At 52.0% G+C, this 23,348-nt stretch overlaps 1 protein-coding gene across 2 annotated transcripts; it reads left to right on the top strand.

Annotated features, from left to right (window-relative positions):
- Nucleotides 1-1,641: 1,641 nt before the first annotated feature.
- Nucleotides 1,642-23,287, top strand: LOC133514296 (caskin-2-like). 2 transcript variants are annotated; one of them, XM_061845851.1, is made up of 21 exons: nucleotides 1,642-1,873; nucleotides 4,245-4,381; nucleotides 7,747-7,798; nucleotides 8,822-8,919; nucleotides 10,823-10,968; nucleotides 11,072-11,167; nucleotides 11,544-11,674; nucleotides 13,069-13,177; nucleotides 13,733-13,841; nucleotides 14,212-14,306; nucleotides 15,116-15,239; nucleotides 16,106-16,228; nucleotides 17,033-17,196; nucleotides 17,260-17,311; nucleotides 17,408-17,511; nucleotides 17,598-17,708; nucleotides 17,893-17,994; nucleotides 18,063-18,201; nucleotides 18,283-19,881; nucleotides 20,668-20,941; nucleotides 22,364-23,287. In XM_061845851.1, the coding sequence occupies exons 2-21, from the start codon at nucleotides 4,288-4,290 to the stop codon at nucleotides 22,458-22,460; spliced, it is 3,819 nt and encodes a 1,272-aa protein (XP_061701835.1). In that variant the 5' UTR covers nucleotides 1,642-1,873; nucleotides 4,245-4,287; the 3' UTR covers nucleotides 22,461-23,287. The 2 variants fall into 2 exon arrangements, with proteins under 2 accessions (XP_061701835.1, XP_061701836.1); XM_061845852.1 differs by having other exon boundaries at nucleotides 22,367-23,287.
- Nucleotides 23,288-23,348: the final 61 nt, after the last annotated feature.

A 23,348-nucleotide genomic window follows, 5' to 3' on the forward strand; every position in this document is an offset into this window, starting at 1 on the left:
TCATTGTGACGGAAGAGCACGTAACCGGATGTCGTCGGCGCAGATAGACAAAATGAGATCCATAATTCTTAGTTTTCAAAGCAATCCTTTTTTTTTTGGGGGGGGGGGCGGGGCGGGGACAAAAGATGCCAGTAAGAAGGCACGCCTGCTGCTTTTGTGTCAAAGTTGTCAGCCGATGACGTCTCTGCCCACCAGGACAGCGCCATCTGCGGTTGGTCGATGCTGCGGCGAGACGTGCTGTGGACGCTGAACGCCGCCCTCCGCCGCTGCTTCAGTTGATGACAAGCCACGCCCCCTAGCCGCGTCCTACTCCATCCAGCACCTATTTATGTATTTATTTGATTCCTCCTGCATATTACCATTAAAATATTCTCTTTCACTAGTTTGTATTTGTATTCCTTTCTTACACACGAAAAGTGAGTCAGCCGCTTGTTGGACTTTCCGCAAACACGTCCTCATTTCGAGACATCTATCGTGATATGACAAGAAAGACGGTGATTCATTCACAATCATCAAACGTTTCATTTGACATGGCGATCGGCTGATGGATTATGACCGTTTGCAGATACTGTCGGGAGCCAGCAGGGGGAACCCTTGACGAAAATCAGCAAGGAAGAGAGAAGAAGAAACTCGGGGGCCGACACACGCGATCGAGGAAAAACACTTTTCAACCGGGTGATCGGAACCTCTTGAAAGTCGACAAGTGGACTCTGCTCATATCGGCGATGTCGCACCTCCCCCAGACTCGTCTCAAACGGGGAGAGGAGCGAGCAACTTTCTGCTCCGCTAAACGACTCCGATCCCGACAAAATTCAAATATTTGTCACTGCCCGACTGCGCGCGGAGACGAGTGGAAAGAAAAGTAAAGACGTTGAGAATTCGGCGAAGGCGTTTGACGTCATTCCTGCCAAATAACAAGCTCCACTTTTGACACTTGATGTGCACGTGCAACACGATGACAAGCAAGTGATATCCAACCACAACATTAGTCTTATGATGATGATGATGATGATATCGCTAAAGAGGAATCAACTCCAATGTAAACAGAGATACAAATGGCTGGCATGCTGAAAGTGGTCCTGAAACAACTTCCTTCCTCCACTTCTTCTTCTTTTCCTTTCGGCTTGTCCCGTTAGGGGGCGGGCGCCATCTCAGATTGGTTTGGCGCAGTTTTCCGCCGAATGCCCTTCCTGACGGGACCCCTCTGCATTTTACAGCACCTGGCGGATGATTGATATTATTTATAAGATTGTATTTATGATTTACCGGCAGCACGGTGGACTCAGAGTTCTGAGGTCCCGGGTTCAAGCACTTCAAATCAGTAAAATAGAGCTCACCGCGAGTATGCAGCGGGCCGCTCAATTTTACTATTCATCCAAAGAAATGAAGGTCTGCGAACGAATGATTCAGTACACTGAAAAGAATTCTCGCGTCCATCACTAACTTGGACGAGGAAGAACCAGAACCTCGATACGTTAGTGTCAGCACCCCAAACTAAAGGAGACGTTTCCGCTCAAGTGAGCGTTTAGGGCTTATTGTGAAGGTCTTGACCGGATGTGTTGTGTGAAATCACTTGACGCTTGCACCAAGCTGCAAGATGGGGGGGGGGGGCAGAGAGAGAGAGAGAGAGAGAAAGAGAGAGAGAGAGAGAGAGAGAATGCCAGCTTGTAGGAGGAGAAGACGACGAACAAGTGTCGCACAGGCGGATAAAAAGTTCCCAAACAAGCTTCAATTCCATCCAAGTACGGCGGAGGAGTGAAAGTTGTCGGTCCACAAGCGAGCGGGACGCGAAAGAGTCGACATTTGACGACATTCCACAGCGGGAATGTCGCACATTCGCTCGCGGGAGCGCTGAGAGGCAGCCGACGAAAAGGTAGGAACAACTTTCTCTTTCTCTCTCTCCGCTCGCCTCAAACAAGCGACGACGACGACGACGACAACAACATTTGGACACCCGCTCGGTCCAAACTGTTAACAACGTGCCCCCCCCAGTCTTGAGTGTTAATCGTCGTGACACAATCACGGCAAACGTGAATACAACAACAGATTTTGTCTTGACGGAATCTTGTTGGAAGAAGAAGAAGCGAATAAGCGTGAGTGTGAGTCTCGGCAAGCAAACAGAAAGCTGGTGGCGAATTCCCCTTGGAAGTGTTGACACGCGTGAAGAATGTGGAGCGAGTCTCGTTGCGTGATGGAGTTCCGCCTGCAAGTTGGCCAATCTTCGGGGGGGGGGGGGACATTTGCGACCGTCTGCGACTGTCTGCGAGGCCAAAAGTGGGACAACGTTGACGTCTAGCGACCGACTCGGCCCACTTGGACGTTACGTAACGCCGCAGCTGGGAAGCGCGACGTCAAAGCTTCCCAAAACAAACGCCAACTTTGACGACAGGAAGTTCCGAGTGGACGCGCCGAAAGCACGCGGAGTTTGAAGACATCTGACCGAGGCTCTGAATTTTGCCGATTGACGAACCCTTGAACGATGAGCATTGTTGAACGAGCCGTCGACGTGCGAAGCGCGCATGTATCGGCTTACGTTCATTTTGAGTTCCTTGCCGACTGTGAGGTCCAAGTCGTCAGTGCGGAAAAACAAGATTAACGTCGCTGCTACGTTCTATTGCAGTACAGTTGGGTAAAACGGCGTCTCATTACGACAAGGGACCTAGGTGGCCTTTTCGCATTGGAAAACGCCAATTTTATCGGCCGATAGTTGGCCGTTTTTGCTGATCGGCCAATCGACTTTAATGTCACAATTCGCTACGCAGCCGGCATCTGTGATGGAATTGGGCTTCGTTACGTCCACATCTGTTAATGCTGACGGGGACGTACAGGTTTCGGAGAAACGGATGGTGCCATCCAAGGAACTTTTTCTTTTTCACCCCCCATTTCAGCGAGACAATGCCAAACCACTTTTTGGACAGTTTACAACAGTGTTTCTTTGTAGTAAAAGCGTGCTGGTACTAGACTGGCTCGCCTGCAGTCCGGACCTGTCGACCATTGAAAATGCGCGGCGCGTAAAATACGCTGACGGAGACCCCGGACTGTTGAACCGCCGAAGCTGTACACAGAGCAAGAATGGGAAAGAATTCCTCCTTCGAAGCCCGTTTGCAAATCCTTGCATGCTGTTTTCCGTGTTGACTGACGCAATGTGCTAACTTCACTGGAATTGTGGTTGCACAATAGAGAGAACAATGTGCTACATTCAACATGGCTGCCGTGTCGGCGCGGGAGGTACGCGTCTTGGAATTGAATCGACTCATTTTGGACTGTACGCAATATTTGTCAGGCGGAAATCCGTCCGTCCCGTTGCTTGCCTGCATTGCACCACCGTGGCCGATTGTAGAACTCGCCGACCTCGTCAACGGCATTCTACGTTTGGACACGTTCTTCGGTCCTGACTGTCTGATTTAGCCGCCAACTATTGGATTGGGGTGCGTTTTATTGAGGTTCCGCTTCATTTAAACAAATCCGATAAATGTTATGTAAACACGCCTAAAGATCGTATTTTCTCATCTTTGTTGTCTCTGTTGAAACATCTTTGCGGTTTAGAAAATAAAAAAAACATTGTCGACGGTTGTGGTTCCGATTCCCCGACCGACCCTAACCTTTTTACGCAACGTAATGAATACGCCGGAGGGGGGTCGTGGACAACCAGCGAGCTCGCCGACGTGGGCGTGGCCGTGTGCCGCTTCCTCGTTGCGCCCCGATGACGTTGTGGATTTCAGTCTCGTTTTTCGCGCGTGTACGAGCGTCAGCTAGCGTGACGGGCTCGTCCCCTGTCACAGTGTGACTGAGGCGTATCGAGTCAAGTTACATTTTCATATTTTGTTGGCCATGTCCCATTTTTGAAATTGTTTCATGTTGCTGGAGCGAGCCTTCGTGAGTTTTGATCTCCTTGTGCACGAGAGAGCCTGAATCAAAGAGGACTGAAAAGAAAATGGCGGCACCGTGTACTGGAGACGGACGAAAAATAGTTTATAAAATGATCAAAATAAATACATAGTTCTGAAATGTAGGAAATCGGAACCCAAACTGCCCAATCAATCGAAGATAATTTGCATTGTAGAAAAATTCTGGAAAGGTTGATTCTTAAAGTTGGCGTCAGTTGCAGGCAGCCCGAAGTTGGTGGCGAAAATTGGATGCCGTCATCGGTTTTAGGGAGCGGTGGCCGTCCCGTGTGTTTGAATTGTTAGCATCTGGGTTCCCTGTAACCTGTCTTTTTTTTTTTTTTTTTTTCTTCATTTTAGCGCGAAAGCTTCGGTACAATCTGGACACGGCGACGCGATCGCGATGGGGAAGGAGCAGGAGCTCCTGCAGGCGGTCAAGAGCGGCGACCTGGCGTCCACGCACAAACTTCTGTTCAAACTGAAAAGCAGCAGGAGCAGTAAGTCCAAACTCGACTTTTTGTCCCCTGTACACGCCACGATATGGAAATCCACGTGTGGTGATGAGGGAGTAGAAAATGCCAAATGAACAATCATTCACTCGTTCCATAGAGCACAACTTTTTTTTTAGGTGGACATGTAAGGAACCGGCTGGGTCCGCAATATCCGAATCCCCACGTAGTCATTAGGAAGCCAGTGAATGTTATTGTCAAGTACTGCATGTTGTCCAAGTCGAGTCTGAAACGCCCCCCTGCGGTTCGCAGATGGCGCCTCGCCAGGATTAAGGAATTAGCGTGAGGGGGGTCCTCGCTGACTCCATCAGGCCCGCCCTCACCTGAACTCGCTGAGCCGGGTGCTCAAGGGCCCCATTTTACGTTTCAATTGGACCAAACGATCCGCAGATTCAAAGACGAGGTGAAACAAATCGAGCCTTCAAACAGCTTTATGGACCGCTCTGGCACGCCAATAGTGAAACGATGCCTGGATTAATCGTGTTTGCCATTGTCGCGCGAGCACGTTAGCTTGTTAGCTCGTGAGATTCGGGGTCGGGCGTGCTGAGACGGTGACTCGTCGGAACTTGTTGCACGCTGACATTCTTTCTGTCTTGGCTAAGAGAGCAAATAAAGATCCTCCCCCGCTGACCTTGGGGGCCCAGGGGCCGTGCACCTCCACGGAGGCCCACAACGTGGAGAAAATGCACGGAGAAAAAAAAGTTCATTTGTGGCCACCGACGCGCTCGAACTGGCGCACAAAATCATCCTTCCTGGACGTCCAGGTAAGCGGATGGAGCGCACCTTTGGTAGCGGACGTCCGCTACTTCCGAGCTGAGGAGCGCTCCTTTTGCCGACCTGGGCGTCCAAGTTTCGACGCAAAGACACAAATGATTTTTTTTTTTTTTTTTTTTGTGCGTGTGTGTTGTGGCCTCCCCAAGAGTGAATGTAGACCTCTTTTACCAGCAGCGTTGCGCTAACGATGACGTTGAGCCGTTGTGAAGGAGTCGCTCCTCCCAGCACGCACTGCTACGCCGGCCTCGGGGCGCTCGGTGGCTTTGTCTCATCTTGTGCCGCTTTCAAGGCTTTTGATGTGCGCATCGCCGCTCGCTCACTCGACCTCATACTTGCGAGTGTGCATCAACCTTTTTGTGTGTCTGCGGGTGATGATGTCATCGCCTCGGCATTTAAGGGACACCTTCCGTCCTCTTGAGTTTGGGATTTTTCTCGATTGTCAAAGAGTTTGATGAGGAAAGAAGGAAGCGGAAGACGACGTGAAAGTCAAACTTGGCCCGTTTGCTCTGCTTTCAAACATCAGCGTGCAAGTGAAACATTCCTCAGCGCTGGCGTGTGGCCACAAGTTGCTGCTGCTGCTGCTGCTGCTGCTGCTGCTGCTGCTTTTTCTTCTTCTCCTTCTCCTCTCTCCTCCTCCCCTGTTCTTCCTCTTGTTCGGCCCTCCTTCCAAGATGTCCGCACTCCTTCTGGTTCAAGAAAGTGTCCTGTAGTGGCGCTTGTGACAAAGCACGGCAGGAAGTGGAATCAGATCGGCCGCTTCCTGCCGAAGGGAACAATGGCGCCGGAACAGGAAGCGTGGATGCTTGCGCGTTCTCGGAGGAACCTCGGGGTCACCGGCGGGGCGCTTCCTGACGCGCAAACGTCCGAGGAAATGAAAAGTTCCTCCGAGATTGTTTCAGCCGTTCCGTCATCGCTGAAGACTTCTGCCCCGGGGACCGGCCCGGTTCCTCCCCTTGTGGTCCCTTTTTCGAGGCCCGGCGGAGACGACGGCACCGTGCCCAAGAACCTCCCTCGAACCGGTTCCAAAACACAGGCCGCTGTCGTTTGATTTGGCGACAGACTCGGGCCTTTCTTGAAGGGGGGGGGGGGCGCTTGTCCCGCGGCGATCTTTCCCTGACGTTTCCGAATGGAAGCGAGCTCGTTTCGGATCAGTACTTCCTTATCGCTGTTCAAATTGTATCGTACAAAAAAGCTGAGCTTGTGACTAGAACGCACGTTTTGGGCTTCGTGCTCTCCTTAGCGTGCACTTCTTCTTTTTATGCGATACGGAATACAGAATATCAAAGGCTGATCGATACGGGCTCTTGTGCTACGCAACGGTCCCGTCCCGTCGGGATCGACGACGTTGCCGTCGAAGCAGCTTTCGTTCCGCGGTCCGGAAATCCAGCGGGAGAGGGAGAGCCGTCACCTTCTTCCCGATCGGTGCCTGTGCTCGCGTAAAAGCTCGTTCCGGAACGTTTCGTGGGGAAAAACAACGAGGTCTGGCCGTCGTGCTTCCGAGTCTGAAGAGACGACTCAGGAAAAGGAACCTTTGAGGAAATGTAAAAAATGGCCTCCACTAGCTCGCCTGTTTTTTTTTTTGCAGTCCAGACGCTGGTTGGGCTGCAGCCTTCTGATGAGTTTTTGCTCTCACATCAATTTTCCCCTCGCTCGTGCTCTTCTTTCCCTTCATCTAAATCAGGTCCATTGACGTGTGCGAGATGTCGGAGGTGTGAACGTGTTTTATTTGACCGTTGCTGCGAGCGCAGACGTGTAATGATAGCGTGATTCTCCGAGCGCGTCTCTAATTTTAGTGCTCTGCATTCTTGTGGCCCAGCTTTTTTTTTTTTTTTTCTTGTGAGCAGCAACAAGAAGGAAAGAACGAGCGCAAAAAGAGCAAGTGAGCTGCTGCTCCTTGGTTTGGTTTTCCCCAGCCTTCCACATTCAGACTGCATTCCGAGCGTTGCCGACATCTTGCTAGTCATAGCGGCTCATCTCACTCCGGCTCGCAAAGTCCTTCAAATAAGAGGCAGAAAGCCGTTTTTTTGTCACTCTCAACTGATGTGGGCTGTAAAACAAATTCTTGATGGCGTAGAAGTTGGTGAATTAGCGCGAGGGACGGGGGGGTGCTGAAAGGCGAGGTCGCGGTGGCACGCATCACTCAGTCGCCGAACGTTGTGCGGCGGCGTCTTGACTTTCACTGGCAAGACCGACCAATCGGAGCGCGCCGAGTTCTCTGAGTTTAGAGGGTCAATCAAAGGATGCATCGGAGGCATTAGAAGGAGACAAAAATGATGGTGGCGCATGATTGCGCTTGGAGGCTCTTTGATGAAGTGTCTGCTGTTGCTGCTGCTGAAGACGAAGAAGAGTGTGCTGATATTTTTGGGGTTCATTAAGAAAAGCAGGTCATCGTTAGCAGCGCGGCACGACGTCACTGCAGGGATGCGCAGGGTATGCGTGTCTGGGATTTGTTTTTGTGCGGGGAACTGTGTGCGTGCGTGCTGGTGTGCCCGTGACCGTGCAGCATAGTTTTTTCTTGATCATTTTTTTGACGTGCAGAATATGTTGACGTTTTTCTCTTCTTTGTTTTTTCTTTTCAGAACTTTTAGGATCTACAAAGAGACTCAACGTAAACTACCAGGACGCCGACGGGTGAGCAGACGCCAGCGGACCCTGACGGTCACTTTTTTCACCTTCTCAGTGGGCGGGGTTTCAAGTTCTGCTTTCAAACCAGGATTAGGGCTTCAAACGGGGCTTTGCATCTAAAGTTAGGGCTCAACTTTTTTTTTTTTGAAGCCAGGATTTAAAAAAAAAAAAAAAAAAAAATCAAAATATTTCAACGACGCAACAGCTTGGTGCTGTCCCCAAGGTGACAAACGTGTACCTTCAGCTGGAGGGGCGGGGCCTGAGGAAAGCGTGTCACCTGTGTTTCGCCGAGGGGTCAGAGCCCCGCCCCCTCCCGTCACGCGCCGAGCTCACAGAAGATTGATTGTGCCCGCGTCGTCCCATTACTGGCACTTTTGCCGTCGGCCATCTTTGTTACGCAACAGCGCCTTTCGTCCCGCCGGGTCACGTGACCTTGGCGGCGGCACTCAAAGGGTTTATTTCTTTCTTCAGCTCTTTGGCTTTTTATTGCGCCGTCATGCGTGAAGCTCTTGTGGTGTTGCACGTGTCGTATCGCTCGCCCTCCAGCACACAAACACTTGGAACCTCCTTCTGAAAAGACACTTTCATGACTGTCGTCTAATATATTTTGTGTCATTTACATTTTTTACATTTTATATGTTAAAGTAATTGTCCATCTTTTTCTGTTAATCAAGGGGTCAGATGAGAAAAAGTTGGATTTTCATCCCTTGATTGAAAACTACAAGTTGGTTTCAATTTGACGTCATCATCTCCAATGTTGAGTGTTGACTTTGGCAGACTTCAAGAAAATGATCACAATTTGAAGGCAAACAAGCTGCCGAGGATTTTTGCACCTCTGGTGAAAATGGACATATTTGGTAGTTGTTTCAGCTAGCATTTAGCATAGCTACAGCACCACTTGGGTCCACCCGGGAGCCCTGTTTGTTTCATGTCGGACCAATAAAGAGGAGAGTGGAAAAAGTAGGAAGCTCATTGGCGGCCTGTAGCTCACTTCCTGTTTGCTTTGCTTTGTTTTCGCCCGCCCGCCAGCTTCTCGGCGCTGCACCACGCCGCGCTGACAGGCACCGCAGAGCTGCTGGCGGCGCTGCTGGACGCTCAGGCCGCCGTGGATGTCAAGGACAGCAATGGTAAGACCGCATTCCTCCGGTTCGGTTCCCGCCCCCGCCTGCGTGCCTTTTCTCCGGGTGGGGACTCCGGTGTCCTCCCACATCCCCCAAAAATATTCTCTCATTCGCCGGAGACTCTAAATTGGCTCTAAAAGACCGAATGTGAGTGCGGCTGTTGTCTGCGTTCCTTGGGATTGGCTGGCGACCAGTTCAGGGTGTGCGCCGCCTCCTGCCCGAAGATAGCTGGGCTCCCGCGACCCTTGCGAGGATAAGTGGCTGAGAAAATGGATGATGTACACGTAAACTACTACCGTAATTCCCTGCCTACAGAGCGCACCTGGTCACAAGCCTCACCGAGTACATTTGTAAAGGAAATACCGTTTGGTACGTACGGCTGGGTAAAAGCCGGAAGTGCCCGCTTTGAAACACGAGATATTTACAAAGAAAGACGGTACACAGAAAGCGTTTAACGCGAGTGCTGACGCAAACGGGGCCGCCTACCGGTAAATATCACTGAGACACGCCAGTAACACAGCACCAACACGCTAGCGCAGCACTAACTGGGCCGGTAAAAGTCTCTTCCTTGGCACATTTCTTCCACCGGTCTCATTCTTACCGTTTCCGCTCGAGTGCCCCCTGGCGGCCGTTAGAAAAAAATGCATAAATTAGCTGCATGACCGCATAAACTGCTTGGTTGAAAGCGTGCAGAAAAAGTCGTGAAAATGACCGTTTAGAACTGACGTGAATGGTATCGATCAATCCATGAGTTTTTCTTCTTGGGGTGGGGTGAGGTCGCCGACACGATAGGCCGTTTTGTACTCCTTGAACGCCGACACCGACATCCGCTCCACACATCCACCGTCCAAGTAGCGCCGGTTTTAATCCGCGACAACGATGTCAATGTCGAATGTTGCTGTTTATCTATCAACCATTTTCTGCACGAGACTTCGACTTGCGCACTCGGTCCCGTTTGTAGCGTTGAAGTCTTTTCACTGATCAAACGACGCAAGAAAGTCACATGACCTCACAGACGGCATCTTCTCTCGGGCTTCCCGGCTCAGGTAAAAAAAAACTCGTTAAGGCCGATCGTCATGCCTGCGTGGCGGCCATGTTGGGAAGGTCGTCGCTGCGCGACTCATTTACGCTTAGACCAACAAAAACAGCAGCTTTGGCGTATTGTGTTATTTGACTGCTACTGTCTGCCCAAACGTGGATATTTCAGCTCACGAACACCGCGCGGTAAATTGCATACACAAACACACGGCAATATCGGAATTTGGACGTTCGCATTCACTATTCTTTGAATTGACGTGTCGGTCGCCGTGCCGCGCCGCTTGCGGAGCCGCCGACAACAGCTGATCTGCTTGTGCATCTCGTATTACGTAATTAGCAATGATGCAATTACTTTACAGATGTTAATGTTGAAAGTATTAAGATACGGCGCAACATCACAACACGGAATGAATGAACGAACACATTCAGAAACGGCCCATAAAAGCAAAAATATGTTCCTTCATATTCTCCTGGAGGATGTCTTTGAGATTAGCCTTTGAAGATTGTCGCGGTTTGGTCTCCAGAATGTGGAACGCCTAACGAGGACGAGGACGCGGATTCGGCACCTCAAGTCAGAGACCAGAAGAGGAAATGAAGCACTTGAATTGCCACATGGGCAAATAAATGTTTGCTCTGAAGACACAAATGTCTTTATTTGGCCTTGTTGTACTATTGAGAGTCTTCCAGATTGCACAATCCCCCATAATTCCCCTTAGATTTTTCGTTTTTTTTCATGGTTTTGGGGTTTGATGTTTTTACTACTATGACGATACAAGATATTGTATTGATGCAATTTCTTATCTCGGCCCCCCCAGCTGCCAAGTAACGATAGTCATGTTGATTTGTTTTTGTTTGTCTTGCGCGCGTGCAGGAATGCGCCCGCTGCACTACGCAGCATGGCAAGGCAAGTCGGACTCGGTCCTGCTGCTTCTGCGTTCCGGAGCGTCCGTCAACGGCGTTTCTCTGGACGGGCACATCCCGCTGCACCTGGCCGCGCAGTACGGCCATTACCAAGTGGTGAGCGGGCGTGCGCGCCGTCGCCGTGACGCCACCCCCCCCCCCCCCGCCCCCCTTCCCCGGTCCCCGCTTCCGGCCCCAAATGAATGAATTGCGCTTTCAGTCGGAGACCCTCCTGCAGCACCAGTCCAACCCGTGCGTCGTCAACAAGGCCAAGAAGACGCCGCTCGACCTCGCCTGCGAGTTCGGACGCGCCAAGGTCAGCGTGCGTGACCCCTGCACGTGCAGAACATCAAATACTGTACACGTCACAATCACTTCACAATTCAACCTTAGATGGGAGTTAAATTTGTCCTGTGATGGTTGCACCTGTTCCTCAAATCATCTTTTCCCATCCAAACGCAATTCGTCCTTTACGGGCTCCCCCAAAGTCAGGAAAAATGGTGAATACAATACAAATACAAATAGCTCTTTGTATTGCATCTCAATACGGTCATGAATCAAATCTAAATCTGTAAATGCAAATATTTTTTTTCATCCGCATATTATTATCTATTTTTGCGCACTTTTGTCAAATCTATTTGTGCCTAAAAGTAAAAAAAAAGTTCATTCTCGTGTGCATGCGCCCGCCCCAGGTGGCCCATCTACTTTTGAGTAGCAACATGGCTCCGTCGCTGTTGGAGGGCGAGCGTAAGGAGGCCAGCGACGCCGCCTTCACCACGCCGCTGCACCTCGCCGCGCGCAACGGACACAAGGACGTCATCGGGTGAGTCGCGCACCTGGGAGTTCCCGTTCGAGTCCCTGTGGGACGACGCTCGGCACGTTGGTGCAAACCGACAGACGATCGGGGATAAGAATCGATCAGATTGACTTGGAATAGATCAAAATAATGATTTCATGAATAAAACCATATGGATTTTATAGCCTCGCTTCTCACAGACCTAAAAAGGTGAGTGAGTGAGTGAGTGAGTGAATGAATGAAGGTGCGTTCGCGTTGTAAACACACCCTGAAGGGCGCGCATGTGACGGCCCTTTGATGACGCGCTAGTTGAGGTTTGCTGCAAAACTCAACGCGCAACAAAAAGAATTTCACGTGTGGTATATTTGCATATAAGACGCCTCATTTTCAAAATGGCCAGATTGTTGCGTCCTGGGATGTCCCTTTGCTGGTCTCCGGTCCGATGGCTCTCCTCCTCTGCCAGTCCTCTAGTTTGAATGTATTATGCACCCGTCGGAGGTCATCCAAATAATTAACGGAAATAATGCATGAATGAAACAAATACTCCGTTTGTTGTCAAACTCCCCTGTGACACAGCAAAACTGATCAAGCACAAAAGATGTCCGCTTGCACATAGGACATCTTGCCGCTGGACAAAAAAAAAAAAAAGTGAAAGTAAGCTTTCTGTTTTTAGTGGTGTGTTTATTGGGGGGGGGAGAGAGTCAGTGCAAACTGTAGGCCCGTCCCACCCAGCCCAGATAAATGAATCGAGTCTGTCTTTGAACTTGGACTATCTGAGCATTCATCCAAAGAATTCCAAACCCGATCACTTGGGCCCGGGGTAACTAGGTAACCACCATCAGTGCCGTAAACATGAGGGCACCGGGGGAAATTCAGCTACTGTAGGCCAAAGCTTTAAAAAAACCACGACAAAAAAAGAAAAGTGGGAAGCGGAAAATAAAAAGAAAAGCACGGCGCCTGCAACAGAAAGCTCGGACGTCGGTTGGCATGAAGATTAAGAGAAAAGCACGTGGAGGAAATGTAGCCAAGAGAAATGCAGTTAGGTTTTATTTCAAAGAAAGTCCTCAGCTAAGATTGATGACAAAGGAATCCACGGAGATGCGACACAGGCCAAAGGTCAAACCAAAGGCAGACGACGACGACACGTATGCCAGCTTGGACACTAAAGAAGAGGAGAAAAAGGTCCAAACGGTTTGGCCGGACGGACCAAGAGAGACGGGAAGGCTGTGCAGCAGGTCAGGCTGATTAAGGATAAGGGTGTTGACTGCTGCCAGCAAAATGACACAGCAGGAAGCGAAGAAGACGGAAGGAAGCGTGGCGGACGTGGAAGTAGCAACCGTCGGCCAGGAAATGCGCAACGGTGCCACATTAGTGTCCGTTGGGGATCAAGTATAAAAGCGTGTTTTTGTTTTGTGTGGCAGGATGCTGCTGAAGGCGGGCATCGACATCAATGCCACCACCAAGTCGGGCACCGCCCTGCACGAGGCCGCCCTCTACGGAAAGACTGAGGTGGTGCGGCTGCTCCTGGATGTGAGTCCGGGATAGCGCTACTTGGCCCCGAAGTGCAAAACACAACAGCGTCTAACTGCAATGAAGGTCGGTACTGGCCCGTGCCGGTTGGAAGAAGAGGATTCTGTCCGCTGAGGTTGCCCGGCTGCTCCGCTCCGCTCCCAATACTCTGAAGTCAATCGGAACAAAACGCAGAGCTAATAAAATCCGGCGTTGTTCGTGCGACCGCTCGGTCACGCCTATTTCAAAAAAGCAGAATAACTTCCGGGTCAAAGCAGCCGATCGAGTCGGCCCGTCAGTCTTATCACCGGCCAGTAGCTTCACTCCATTTTTCTTCCTTTGCGCTTCTTTTATTTGTTGTTTTTCAATTTGCCGTCATTTATTTGGCATTGTGATGAGTTATGTTGTGCTTTTTGATTTGTGTTTAGTTATTTGCTGATGTGTTTTGCACCCGGGGTCCAGCGTTTCATTCTTTCAAGTCGTCGTCGGGCTTCGCTGGCTCAACTGATGAACCTCGTGGCGTTTTGTGTGTGTGTGCGCGCGCGTGTGCGTGGATGCTCGTGCGCACGCATCTAGGCCGGCGTGGACGTGCACATCCGAAACACGTACAACCAGACGGCGCTGGACATTGTCAACCAGTTCACGACCTCGCATGCCAGCAGAGACATCAAGCAGCTGCTCAGAGGTGTGTGCGCACAAGTGGCGTTATGTGTCTGATCGATTGAATTATTTGGAACAAAGCACATGAAATGAAACGTATGGAAGAAGTCAAGCTTAATGTACACGGAGCCCAATCATTTGATTTCCTCCATTGGAATTTGAGAGAACGCCGACTTTATTGATGACAACCATGCGTCCACCACCCGTTTTCCATCGCGCCGGAGCCAATCCCATCTGACGGCCCTGAACTGGATGGATTCATATATACGCGTCCTTATTGATCTTTAGATCGAAATCCAATCCTTTTAGTGAGCGAGTAGTCATATCTCGGATTGTTTTGTACCCCCTCTGAATGGCCGAGGACGAACCCTAACAACCTCCCCGTTTACCGCCAGACGCCACGGGGGTCCTGCAGGTGAGGGCGCTGAAGGACTTGTGGACTCTCCACGACCCGACGGCCCTCAACGTTCGCGCCGGGGACGTCATCACGGTGAGCCACCTTTTGACTTCTGACTTCAGTTTGCCGCGAAGGTCGGCTCGCGACGCGCTTGACTCGAAACCATTTTCTGCGCCGTAGTAAAATTCAGCCACGAATCCAATGTGGCACAAAAACTTTTGTCATGCGCTTTGAGTCGAGAAAAAGATGAAGAAATCAAATCCCGAGGTACGTTGTGCCTAGCAAGCGGCGTCGGGCGCCGTTTGGCTGCTTTGTTTGTGTCAGCTCCATTGCTCTGTTGGCTAAAGGGCGACCGTGGCTCTCCTTGCCCACGCGGCCAGCATCCCGCCGGCTTCATCCGAAGCTCACGCTCTGCTCAAATGTTGGCTTGTTGCAAAAATGGCGCTGCACGAGCCTTGAAGAACACGTGGCAACATTAAGGTGCCCTTCTCGCGCATTAGCGCTGATATTAACTAACATTTTTAACCAGCGTTAGCGCAGACGCTAAGCTAATGGTGTTGCATGTTGACGCGCACACGAAAGTGACGACGTGACGTGCTAGTGCAGATGCTAAAATAACTTTGCGTTTTAATACAGGTCTTAAGCTAACATCGCTATGTGTTTGTGCAAATGCTAACCCTTTGGCGTGTCAGATCACATGCTAAGATGACGGTGTGTCGTGTTAGTGTAACGCCAAAGATAGCATTGTGGGGTCTTAGCGCTGACGCCAATATGAAGGTTGTCAGGTGTTAGCCCAGATGATGAGATGGCAGTGTCGTGTTACCCCAGCTGCAAAGCTCCTGTGGCATGTAAGTGTGCAGATGTGACATTAACGTTGACCCCCCCCACCTCCACCCCCGCAGGTTCTGGAGCAGCACGTGGACGGACGGTGGAAGGGTCACATCCACGACGGGCAGCGCGGGACCGACCGGGTGGGCTTCTTCCCGCCCTCCATCGTGGAGGTCATCAGCCGGCGCGGCGGTGGCGGTCAGTTCATAATGTTCTTCTGTCACGTGATTCAGCCCACTAGCTCACCGGATCATTCCGCACGATTCCCGCATGCGATCTTTGACATCTAAATCCACGTTTCTCAAACACAATTAAGCCAAAGCGGATATTAGACTTGAATAATCTCACGGCACGAGCAAACAAGAGCCATGAAAACGGTGAAGCCCATCACTAGCGATGAGTGAAAAGGTGAGCTCATAAAAAAACAACAACAACAACACTTGAACCTATTCAAACACGCCTTCCTTAACAGCTGGCTGTCTTCAAAAGGTAGATTATCGCATGAGATGGCTTTGAGGAAATGAAGATTGGCTCACATCTTTTCTTCAATAAGAGGCTGACGGCGTTTGCTTCAAACTTCTTCATCGCCACTTGAGCTTTGCTGCAAAGCTGAAGAGACGTGTCAGCATGCTAAAAAGTTCAAACATGATTTCATTGGACAAAGGTTAGCATAGAATTATAGCAGCTTGGGAAAAAAAAAAAAGCTGCAACTTTTACAAGCACACAGCAGCACTCACAGACGGATGCAAACTCTGCTGTGAGGAAACTCGGTCGGCCGCCATCTCTGCCTCTTCTTCGTGATCCTAGTTGTGCTGAATCTAGTCCATGGTACTCCACCAAAAAACTCTGAACTTTACCTTTCTACTTGCCTGCATACTGTGGGGGCAGGGGGGAAATCCTCAAACCACAATCACATCCAAATATGCGGCACAACGCTGAGATTTCCCAGTCGGTATTTTTGTTTGAGCGTTCTCAAAAGTGAAGTTTGCGCTCTGGCCGAGTTGTGGTTGGGAATCGGCGCTGTAACGGGACGCTTTGCTCCCCTCCCCCACCGCACCTCGTAGGGGGCACCCTCTCCCGGCACGCCTCCCTACCCGCTCAGCGCCAGTCCGGAGCCCCCCTAACCGGTTCCGCCCCTCACGGCGACGAGTCCTACTCCCCGTGCGCCCCAATCGCTCTGGCCGCAGGTACGCATACCGCCGCCGTCGCCGCCTTTCATGTCATGACATCATTGCACGTCTGTTACACAAACCAAACAGCAGCTTCCTGTTTGCTAAACAAGTTTCATTTGCCCCACCCGGCCATGCAATAACTGCATTAATAATCATTCATCATTCCCGACTGACGGATCACTAGAAATAGCAGCGCAACGGGATTCTCCCTAAATCGCAGTATGTCAAAATGCTGCGTCTCGTCGGAGCGGCAACCTCAACTCGGCTATACAGAATTTCCAAAACGCTGAATAAGTTCCGGAGAAATTGAGTCTTTGGTGCGGGGGGGGCGATGGCCTTCTATGAACCTTTTCCCTGTAAAAAAAAAAAAAAATTATCGGGTCCAGTAACGCCTCTAAATTAGAGTCGAGCAGTCTAACTGAATGACTTCCCTTTTCTTCCATCCGCTGCTTGGGGAAGCCCGTCGCCGAGTTTCCGTTCACAATCATCGACCAATCAGCTCCCGTAGGCCGGGGCGGGGGGGGGTTCTCTCCCCTAAGTGGATGCGACACTGTTCAAAAATCCACTTGACCGGCGACCAGTTCGGGGATTTCGTCCGTCCCCCTTTCGCCCGAAGTTAGCCGGGATCGGCTCTTGCGAGGGTAAGCGGCTTGTAAAATGGAACGGCCTTCGAAGTACTCGATCCATTTATTGGAAACGCCGAGCTAGATAAAGAGGTCGATGGCAGCCGTCGCTGACGTCTTCAGACCCGTCTCGAGTAGCGCCGGCGAAGTCGACCGCCAGCCGCATGGTAAGCATCTGGTTTGGTGCGGCTGTCAGGCGATCGCAGCAGCGCGGGCAGCAGCGAGAGCGTGGCCAGCACACGCAGCGCCGGCAGCGGTCAAAGCACCGAAAGCAACAACAACAACAGCACGCTCAACAACAACAACGCGCACAACGGGATGGGGCAGCCCCCCGCCGCTGCCGTTCAGCACGACGACAAGGTACGCCCGGCTGCCCGCTCGCTCCTCACGTGACGTCCTTCAGCTTCCCGTTTGTGTCCTCAGGTGGCTGACTGTGGAGCCCTGCCCTTGAGCAAGCAGCCTCAGCATCTCGCAGGTGCCGCCGCCTCCTCCTCCTCTTGTTGCCCTGCCTTCGTCTGTCCTTTCCTCCTAAACCTCGTTTTTTTTGCTTGACTCGCTACCTTGCGTGCAGGTGCTGCCGCCCCCCGCAGGCCAACGCTGACGCCGCAGTCGGCGGCAGAGCAGACTTTCAGCAAGCAGCAGTTTTTTCGGCCCCAGCAGCTGCTGGACGGCAAGGTAACGCACGTACGGTTCTACTCGGAAGCATTATGGAAGCCACAATTCCGCCGATGACGCCGTTCCGTGTCTTTGTTGGGTTTGAGGACGCCGAGGCCATCTTCCAGTGGTTGAGCGACTTCCAGTTGGAGCAGTACGCGGGCAACTTCATCAGCGCCGGTTACGATGTCCCCACTATCAGCAGGATGACGCCTGAGGTCAGCAAACACTTTCCCGCTTCCTGGGCAGGCGCGCTCGAATGCGAATAGCCGTCAATGATGTCGCGGGCCGGTCGGCGATGTGGTTAGGGTTAACCCTAAGCTAACCCCGCGGACCCGTAAATGCCAACTTTTTGCGGACTGGTCAACGATAGTTACCGAGCTATCAGTGTCTCCGCTTCAGGACCTGACGGCCATCGGCGTAACCAAACCGGGACACCGCAAGAAAATCTCCATGGAGATCAATAAGCTGAACATGCCCGAGTGGCTCCCGGAGTACATCCCGGTGAGCAGAGTCAAGAGAGAGACCCGGAAAGTCTTCCAGAACTTGACCCGAGTTCGCTTGTGTTGCAGTCGGACCTTGGCGAGTGGCTCGGCGCCATCGGCCTGCCGCAGTATCTGAAAAGACTCGCGGAAAACGGCTACGACAGCATCTGCATTGTCAAAGACTTGACATGGGAAGACCTGCAAGAGATTGGCATCACTAAGCTGGGTGAAGAACCCCGCCCCGCCCCGCCCCGTCCCACCCCACCCCAAACCTTTCTCGGCTTGACCGCCTCCGTTTTCCCCGCAGGCCACCAAAAGAAGTTGATGTTGGCGGTGAAGAAGCTGTGCGACATCCACAGGGCCATTCTTCAGGCGGAGTCCAGCCAGGGGACGTTACGTCGCAAGGCTCCCGGAGCGCCGCACGTCGTCGCCATCGATCCGCCGGACGCTGGAGTGGAGTGCTTGCCCCCCCCCCGCACGCCAATGACAATGCTGACTTTCCAGGACAGCGAGCTGAGCGCGGAGCTGCAGTCAGCCATGTCCGGCCACTACGCGGACTGCCAGGACGGCCCGTTCATCAGGAACGCCGCAAGCCGGGATGGCGAGGAAGCCCGGTGCCAAGGTTCCGGACGCTCCCAGGAACCTCCCGCCGCCTCGGTGGCCCCCCGTGGCTGGTCCCAGGAGAGCCTGGACGGCAGCCCTGCCAGAGAGCGGAACCTCCCGGAGGGTTGGGACCAGAGACCCGCTCACAAGTTGGTTCCTTTGGGAACGGCCACCGTCTTCAAGTACCCGGCCGTACCTGGGAAACCCAAGATGTCCCCGTCTCGTGGATCGCCTCCTCACGGCTCGCCGGCGTTAAAGGGCTTCAGCTACCTGAACGCTCACTGTGGCTCCGCGGGCCTCAGTGTGTCTGCCGGACCCCGGGAGCACGGCCGGGTTCTGGCGCCTCCTAAGAAACGAACCCACAGTCTGAACCGCCACGCTCTGTCGGACGGGGAACCAGACGAGGACGACGAGGAGCCAGCGCTTCCGTGTCGAAACGTCCCTTCGTATGCCACACTGAGCCGCAAAGCTGGCCGCGCTCAAGTGCCTCGGGCGCAGTCCGGTCCAGACAAGAGCGCCAAGGTGGGCCGCAGTCAGTCTTTTGCCGTGCGAGCACGGAAAAAGGGACCCCCGCCGCCCCCTCCCAAGAGACTGAGCTCAGTCAGCAGCACCGCCAGCGGTGAGCTGAACGACAGCACCGCGGCGCCGGTTGGCGCTATCCTGGTGACAGACGGCAGAACTGTGTCGTTCAACGGCATCATGAAAGATAGCGGCGGCGCTTCGTCCTCGTCCTCGGGCGACGTGGTGACCGATAATCCGGGAAGCGTCCGGAGCATCGCTGCCTCCCTGGATGGCAGCAAAGAGACCCGATCTCCTCCTGATTCCAAAGCCGACCCTGATCTGCAGGCTCCGCCCACCCCGGAGTCCTCAGAGACCCCGGGGCTGAGGAGTACAAGTGTGCACAGAGAGCTGGACCTCGGGTACAAGTCGGACACAGAAGAAACTGACTCGCGGTCCTCTCACAACAGCTCCAGCGAGTGCATCCCCTTCGCAGAGGAGGGAAACCTGACCATCAAGCAGCGGCCCAAGGCCGGGGCCCCGGCACCGCCGAGGGCAGAGGCCGTCAAGGTCCCCGAGGTGCCCGAGTTCAACCTGAAAGAGTCTGACACGGTCAAGCGGCGACACAAACCCAAAGACAAGGACGAAGGATCCCTCTGCAGAGACCGGGCCCAAGGCGACGAGGGGGACCCGGAGGAAGCCCGTTTGAGGGTGGACGGAGGCTTACCCGTCAAACCTCTGCTGTCCCCGAAACCTCCGCTCGTGGCCCCCAAACCCGTACGACACAGCCTGCTGGCGGCCCAAGGTAGGTAACGTTAGCATTAACCTTGCTTCCCGAGTCACTCACACTTTGCATTTACAACCAGGAAGACTCGACCCGGCCTCCGGATAGTTTCTCTTTTAGATTTTTTTTTTTTTTTTTAATGGTCTTTGTGTAGCAGAAAAGCCAAGATGTCAAAACTAATTTCAAACATCTCATGCGGCACTTTGAAGTCTTTTCATTTTGGTGAAAGTCCAGATCCACAAGAATATGACGTCCGTCTATCATTTCCTGCCGTCTTTATTTAGTCCGGAAAGTCGACGAGCTGCGACGTACAAAAGCTACAAAGTCATCCGCCGTCATACTTGTCGAGTCTGGATTTCCTTTGGGTGGGGGGGATTTTGTTCACATCAACAAGTTGACCGCTTTTATTCCTCGCTTCGCTTCCTCTGATCGCCTGGCAACATTTTCCGTCTCGGCCCGGGTGGACGCACGATCCATTTCTTAGATGTATCGCTCTCAAAATCTGTCAGACGCCAGTCCAGTAGGACGTTTCGACGGCGGGTTAAGGGTTGGCGACGCCCTTGTGTCGGATTCTTCCGTTATCATTCCGAGAACGCAGTATTTGGGGAATTTGATCCCCGTTAAGGAAATGGAAAATAACCAAAGCCCTTTTTTAAGTCTGGCTGCGGAACCTCTCAAGGTTTTTGGTGCGCTTTGTGGTAGTCGGCAGCGGTCTGCCACGGAGATATAATGCCGCCTTGCTTTCAAAGGTTATGAAAAAAAGGCTTTTGTGACTTCCTTCTCATCAGTTTTTGTTCTCTGGGGCAGCCGGACTTGGATCTCCGACCGTGAGCGTCAGCGTGGTCCAAAGTCTGGCCTTCGGAGCCGCGTCGTCCCCGTGGGCTCGCGGGCCGGCGGCGCCCTCACCCGCCTCTCTTAGCCCCGCACCCTCCTCCCCGTCGGCCGGCAGAGTCCAGGCCGACGGGAGTCCGGGCGGGACGGAGGTGGTCCGGCAGAGACTGGAGGAGACCAGCACATCTCTGGCCGCGGCCCTCAAGGCCGTGGAGAGGAAGCTGATCCTGGACGGCGACCGGGGGGACAGGTGAGCCCACCGACTTCCCTTCTCCCTTCGCAGAGATCTACGTATAGTTGATCGAGAGAGCACTAAAAATGCCGTGGTAGTGATTCAGGAGACGGGAATCAAAATGACTCAATCGATAAATTGCGACGGTGATAATTGTGTTCGGAGTCATTCATTCATTCGAGACTCCCGAATCGCTCAATGGGGACTCGGGTGTTGTGAGGACACTCAGTCGGGGAGAACTTTACGACGACCCTGGCAAAAAAAAAAAAAAAATCATGGACGAGAATTTGCGTCCTCAATCTTGGAGGAAAGAGGCCGTTTCCATTCAAAAGACCACCACTGCGGCTCTCCCAAACATTCAAAGAAAGTCACCCTTGCCGGTCACTTTTTGGTTCAGAGGAAGTTGGCTTCAAAAAAATGAGGCAAAAATGACGGAATCGTTTTGTTATTTTCATCTCTAACGCAAACAGGAACTCTGCTAATTAGACAGCAGTGACACCTTTGAAGGTCTTTTCCATCCATCGCCGGCAGAGATGTCACTTGGGAGAAGGATCCAAGTCAAACTCACAACTTCAAGTGTTGCAAAAGTTCTTGCTGGTTGAGGCTGGACATAAAAAAAGACCCGAAGACCTCCAAGCGTCACGATAGACAACTTCAAGCTGGATGTCTTGAAAAGAGAAAATGCACAACAAAAGGAACCAGTGGGCAGAAACTGCAAGAAGGGGGATTTACGTCCAGAAAAGCCATCGAGTGGAACAAAAAAGGGGAAAAACAATGGCGGAATGCGGATGCTGGAACTTTAGTCTGCTGCCGTTCCGTTGAGATTGGTGACGACGACGACAACGAGACGGGAAGGCGCAGAGTCATTGCAAATGTGGGCTGGGCTCCTTGTCAGGTCCACGCAGCCCTTTTCTGCTTTCCATTTCTAGCCGTGAGCGCAATCACGCAAGCATCCGTAAGATCCGGGAATAAAGGGGCCCAAAGATCGGTGAGGCCCGGCGGTACTTTGGAGCTACACTTGCGTACCTGCGCCCTCAACTTGCCTACTGCATAATGTCAAGGTGATGGTCCAGATCTCAAGTCAGTGGAACGATTCAAGAAAATGCTCGACGGCGAGCCTTCGACCCGCAAATCAGACGACGACGGAGCCAGCTGGATGAAGACTAGCGTTTGCCGTCTTCGCTCAGAGACCGCGAGCTGTGAGAAAGTACCAAACGCCTCTTTGGAAAAATATTATCAGGAGTTACAAAGGTTCTTTCCCCCACCCCCAAAAAAATGAAAAAGGTGTGACCGCTTTTTTTTGCTGGAGAACGGATGCGCACGACGCATGAGGAAATGGAGTGGAAAGGAAGTGACTTGGAACACTTTGTGTGTGCTTTGTCTAACCGCTGTTTTGTTTTGCTTCTTGTTGTTGTTGTTTTTTTTTTTTTTTGGTCCCAGCAGAGACAACACGGTCAAGTCCGCAGGAAACATCTTGGACGACATCGGGAACATGTTCGACGACCTGGCCGACCAGCTGGACGCCATGTTGGACTGAAGGCGCCCTTCGAAATGAAAGCTCAGGAAGCGACATGAGGACAAACAGGGAGCCGCTGCTTTCATTGTGAAGTGCTAATAGGATGAGGAAGTAGATGGCAAGTCTTAGTTCTGTGCCACGTCTAGTGTCACTCGCTGAAAATGTATTTTTACACGGCCACCAGTTCAGGGTACTGCATTGTCCGCCTTTCGTCCAAAGTTCGGCTCCGGCGCTCCCGTGAGACTTATGAGGATAAGTGGCTTGTGGTGAAACCGAGGGACCTTAAAGCTAAAAGCAGCCGGTACGGTCCATTCGGCGTTGCGGCCGATGCAAGAGATTTGAAGGGGGGGGGGGGGGGAATGGGAGCAAACATCTCATTTGTTTCCGTCCAAACTTTTCCAACTTGTTCTTCTTTCCTCCGACACCAACGGACACAGTCGACCGCTTTCCACGCATTTCAGGTTTTTGGGACGATGGCGACCACGCGACGGCGTACGGCAAGCGGCGATTTCTATTTGTCTAAGCTCGTTGGTTCTTACTAACGTGATTGTTGTGGTTATTAATTCGTCTGCAACAGGCAAGAGTTGAGAAAATGCTGCTTTTAAAAGGGAAGCGCAAAGATTTTATTTGATTGTATTATTGAATGCTTCTTTGACTCAATTGTCCTCAACCAAAGTCTTTGTACAGATTATTAACGTGTTGATAATATTTTTGGATGTATTCTGCACGCCCCTCTCGATCCCGCAACCACGGCGGGACGGTCACGTGACCTCGGCCGTCCCGCTCGCACGTTTGTCCTTTTGATACATCCAATGAATTCAAAGAAAATATTATTATTATTATTACGACTAAGGTGTGTCTTGCTGTTAATGTTACTACTGATTGGATCGAGGTTCCGCAAAGTATGAT

This window comes from Syngnathoides biaculeatus, chromosome 16 (genome assembly GCF_019802595.1).
Source record: "Syngnathoides biaculeatus isolate LvHL_M chromosome 16, ASM1980259v1, whole genome shotgun sequence".
NCBI classification, from domain to species: Eukaryota; Metazoa; Chordata; class Actinopteri; order Syngnathiformes; family Syngnathidae; genus Syngnathoides; species Syngnathoides biaculeatus.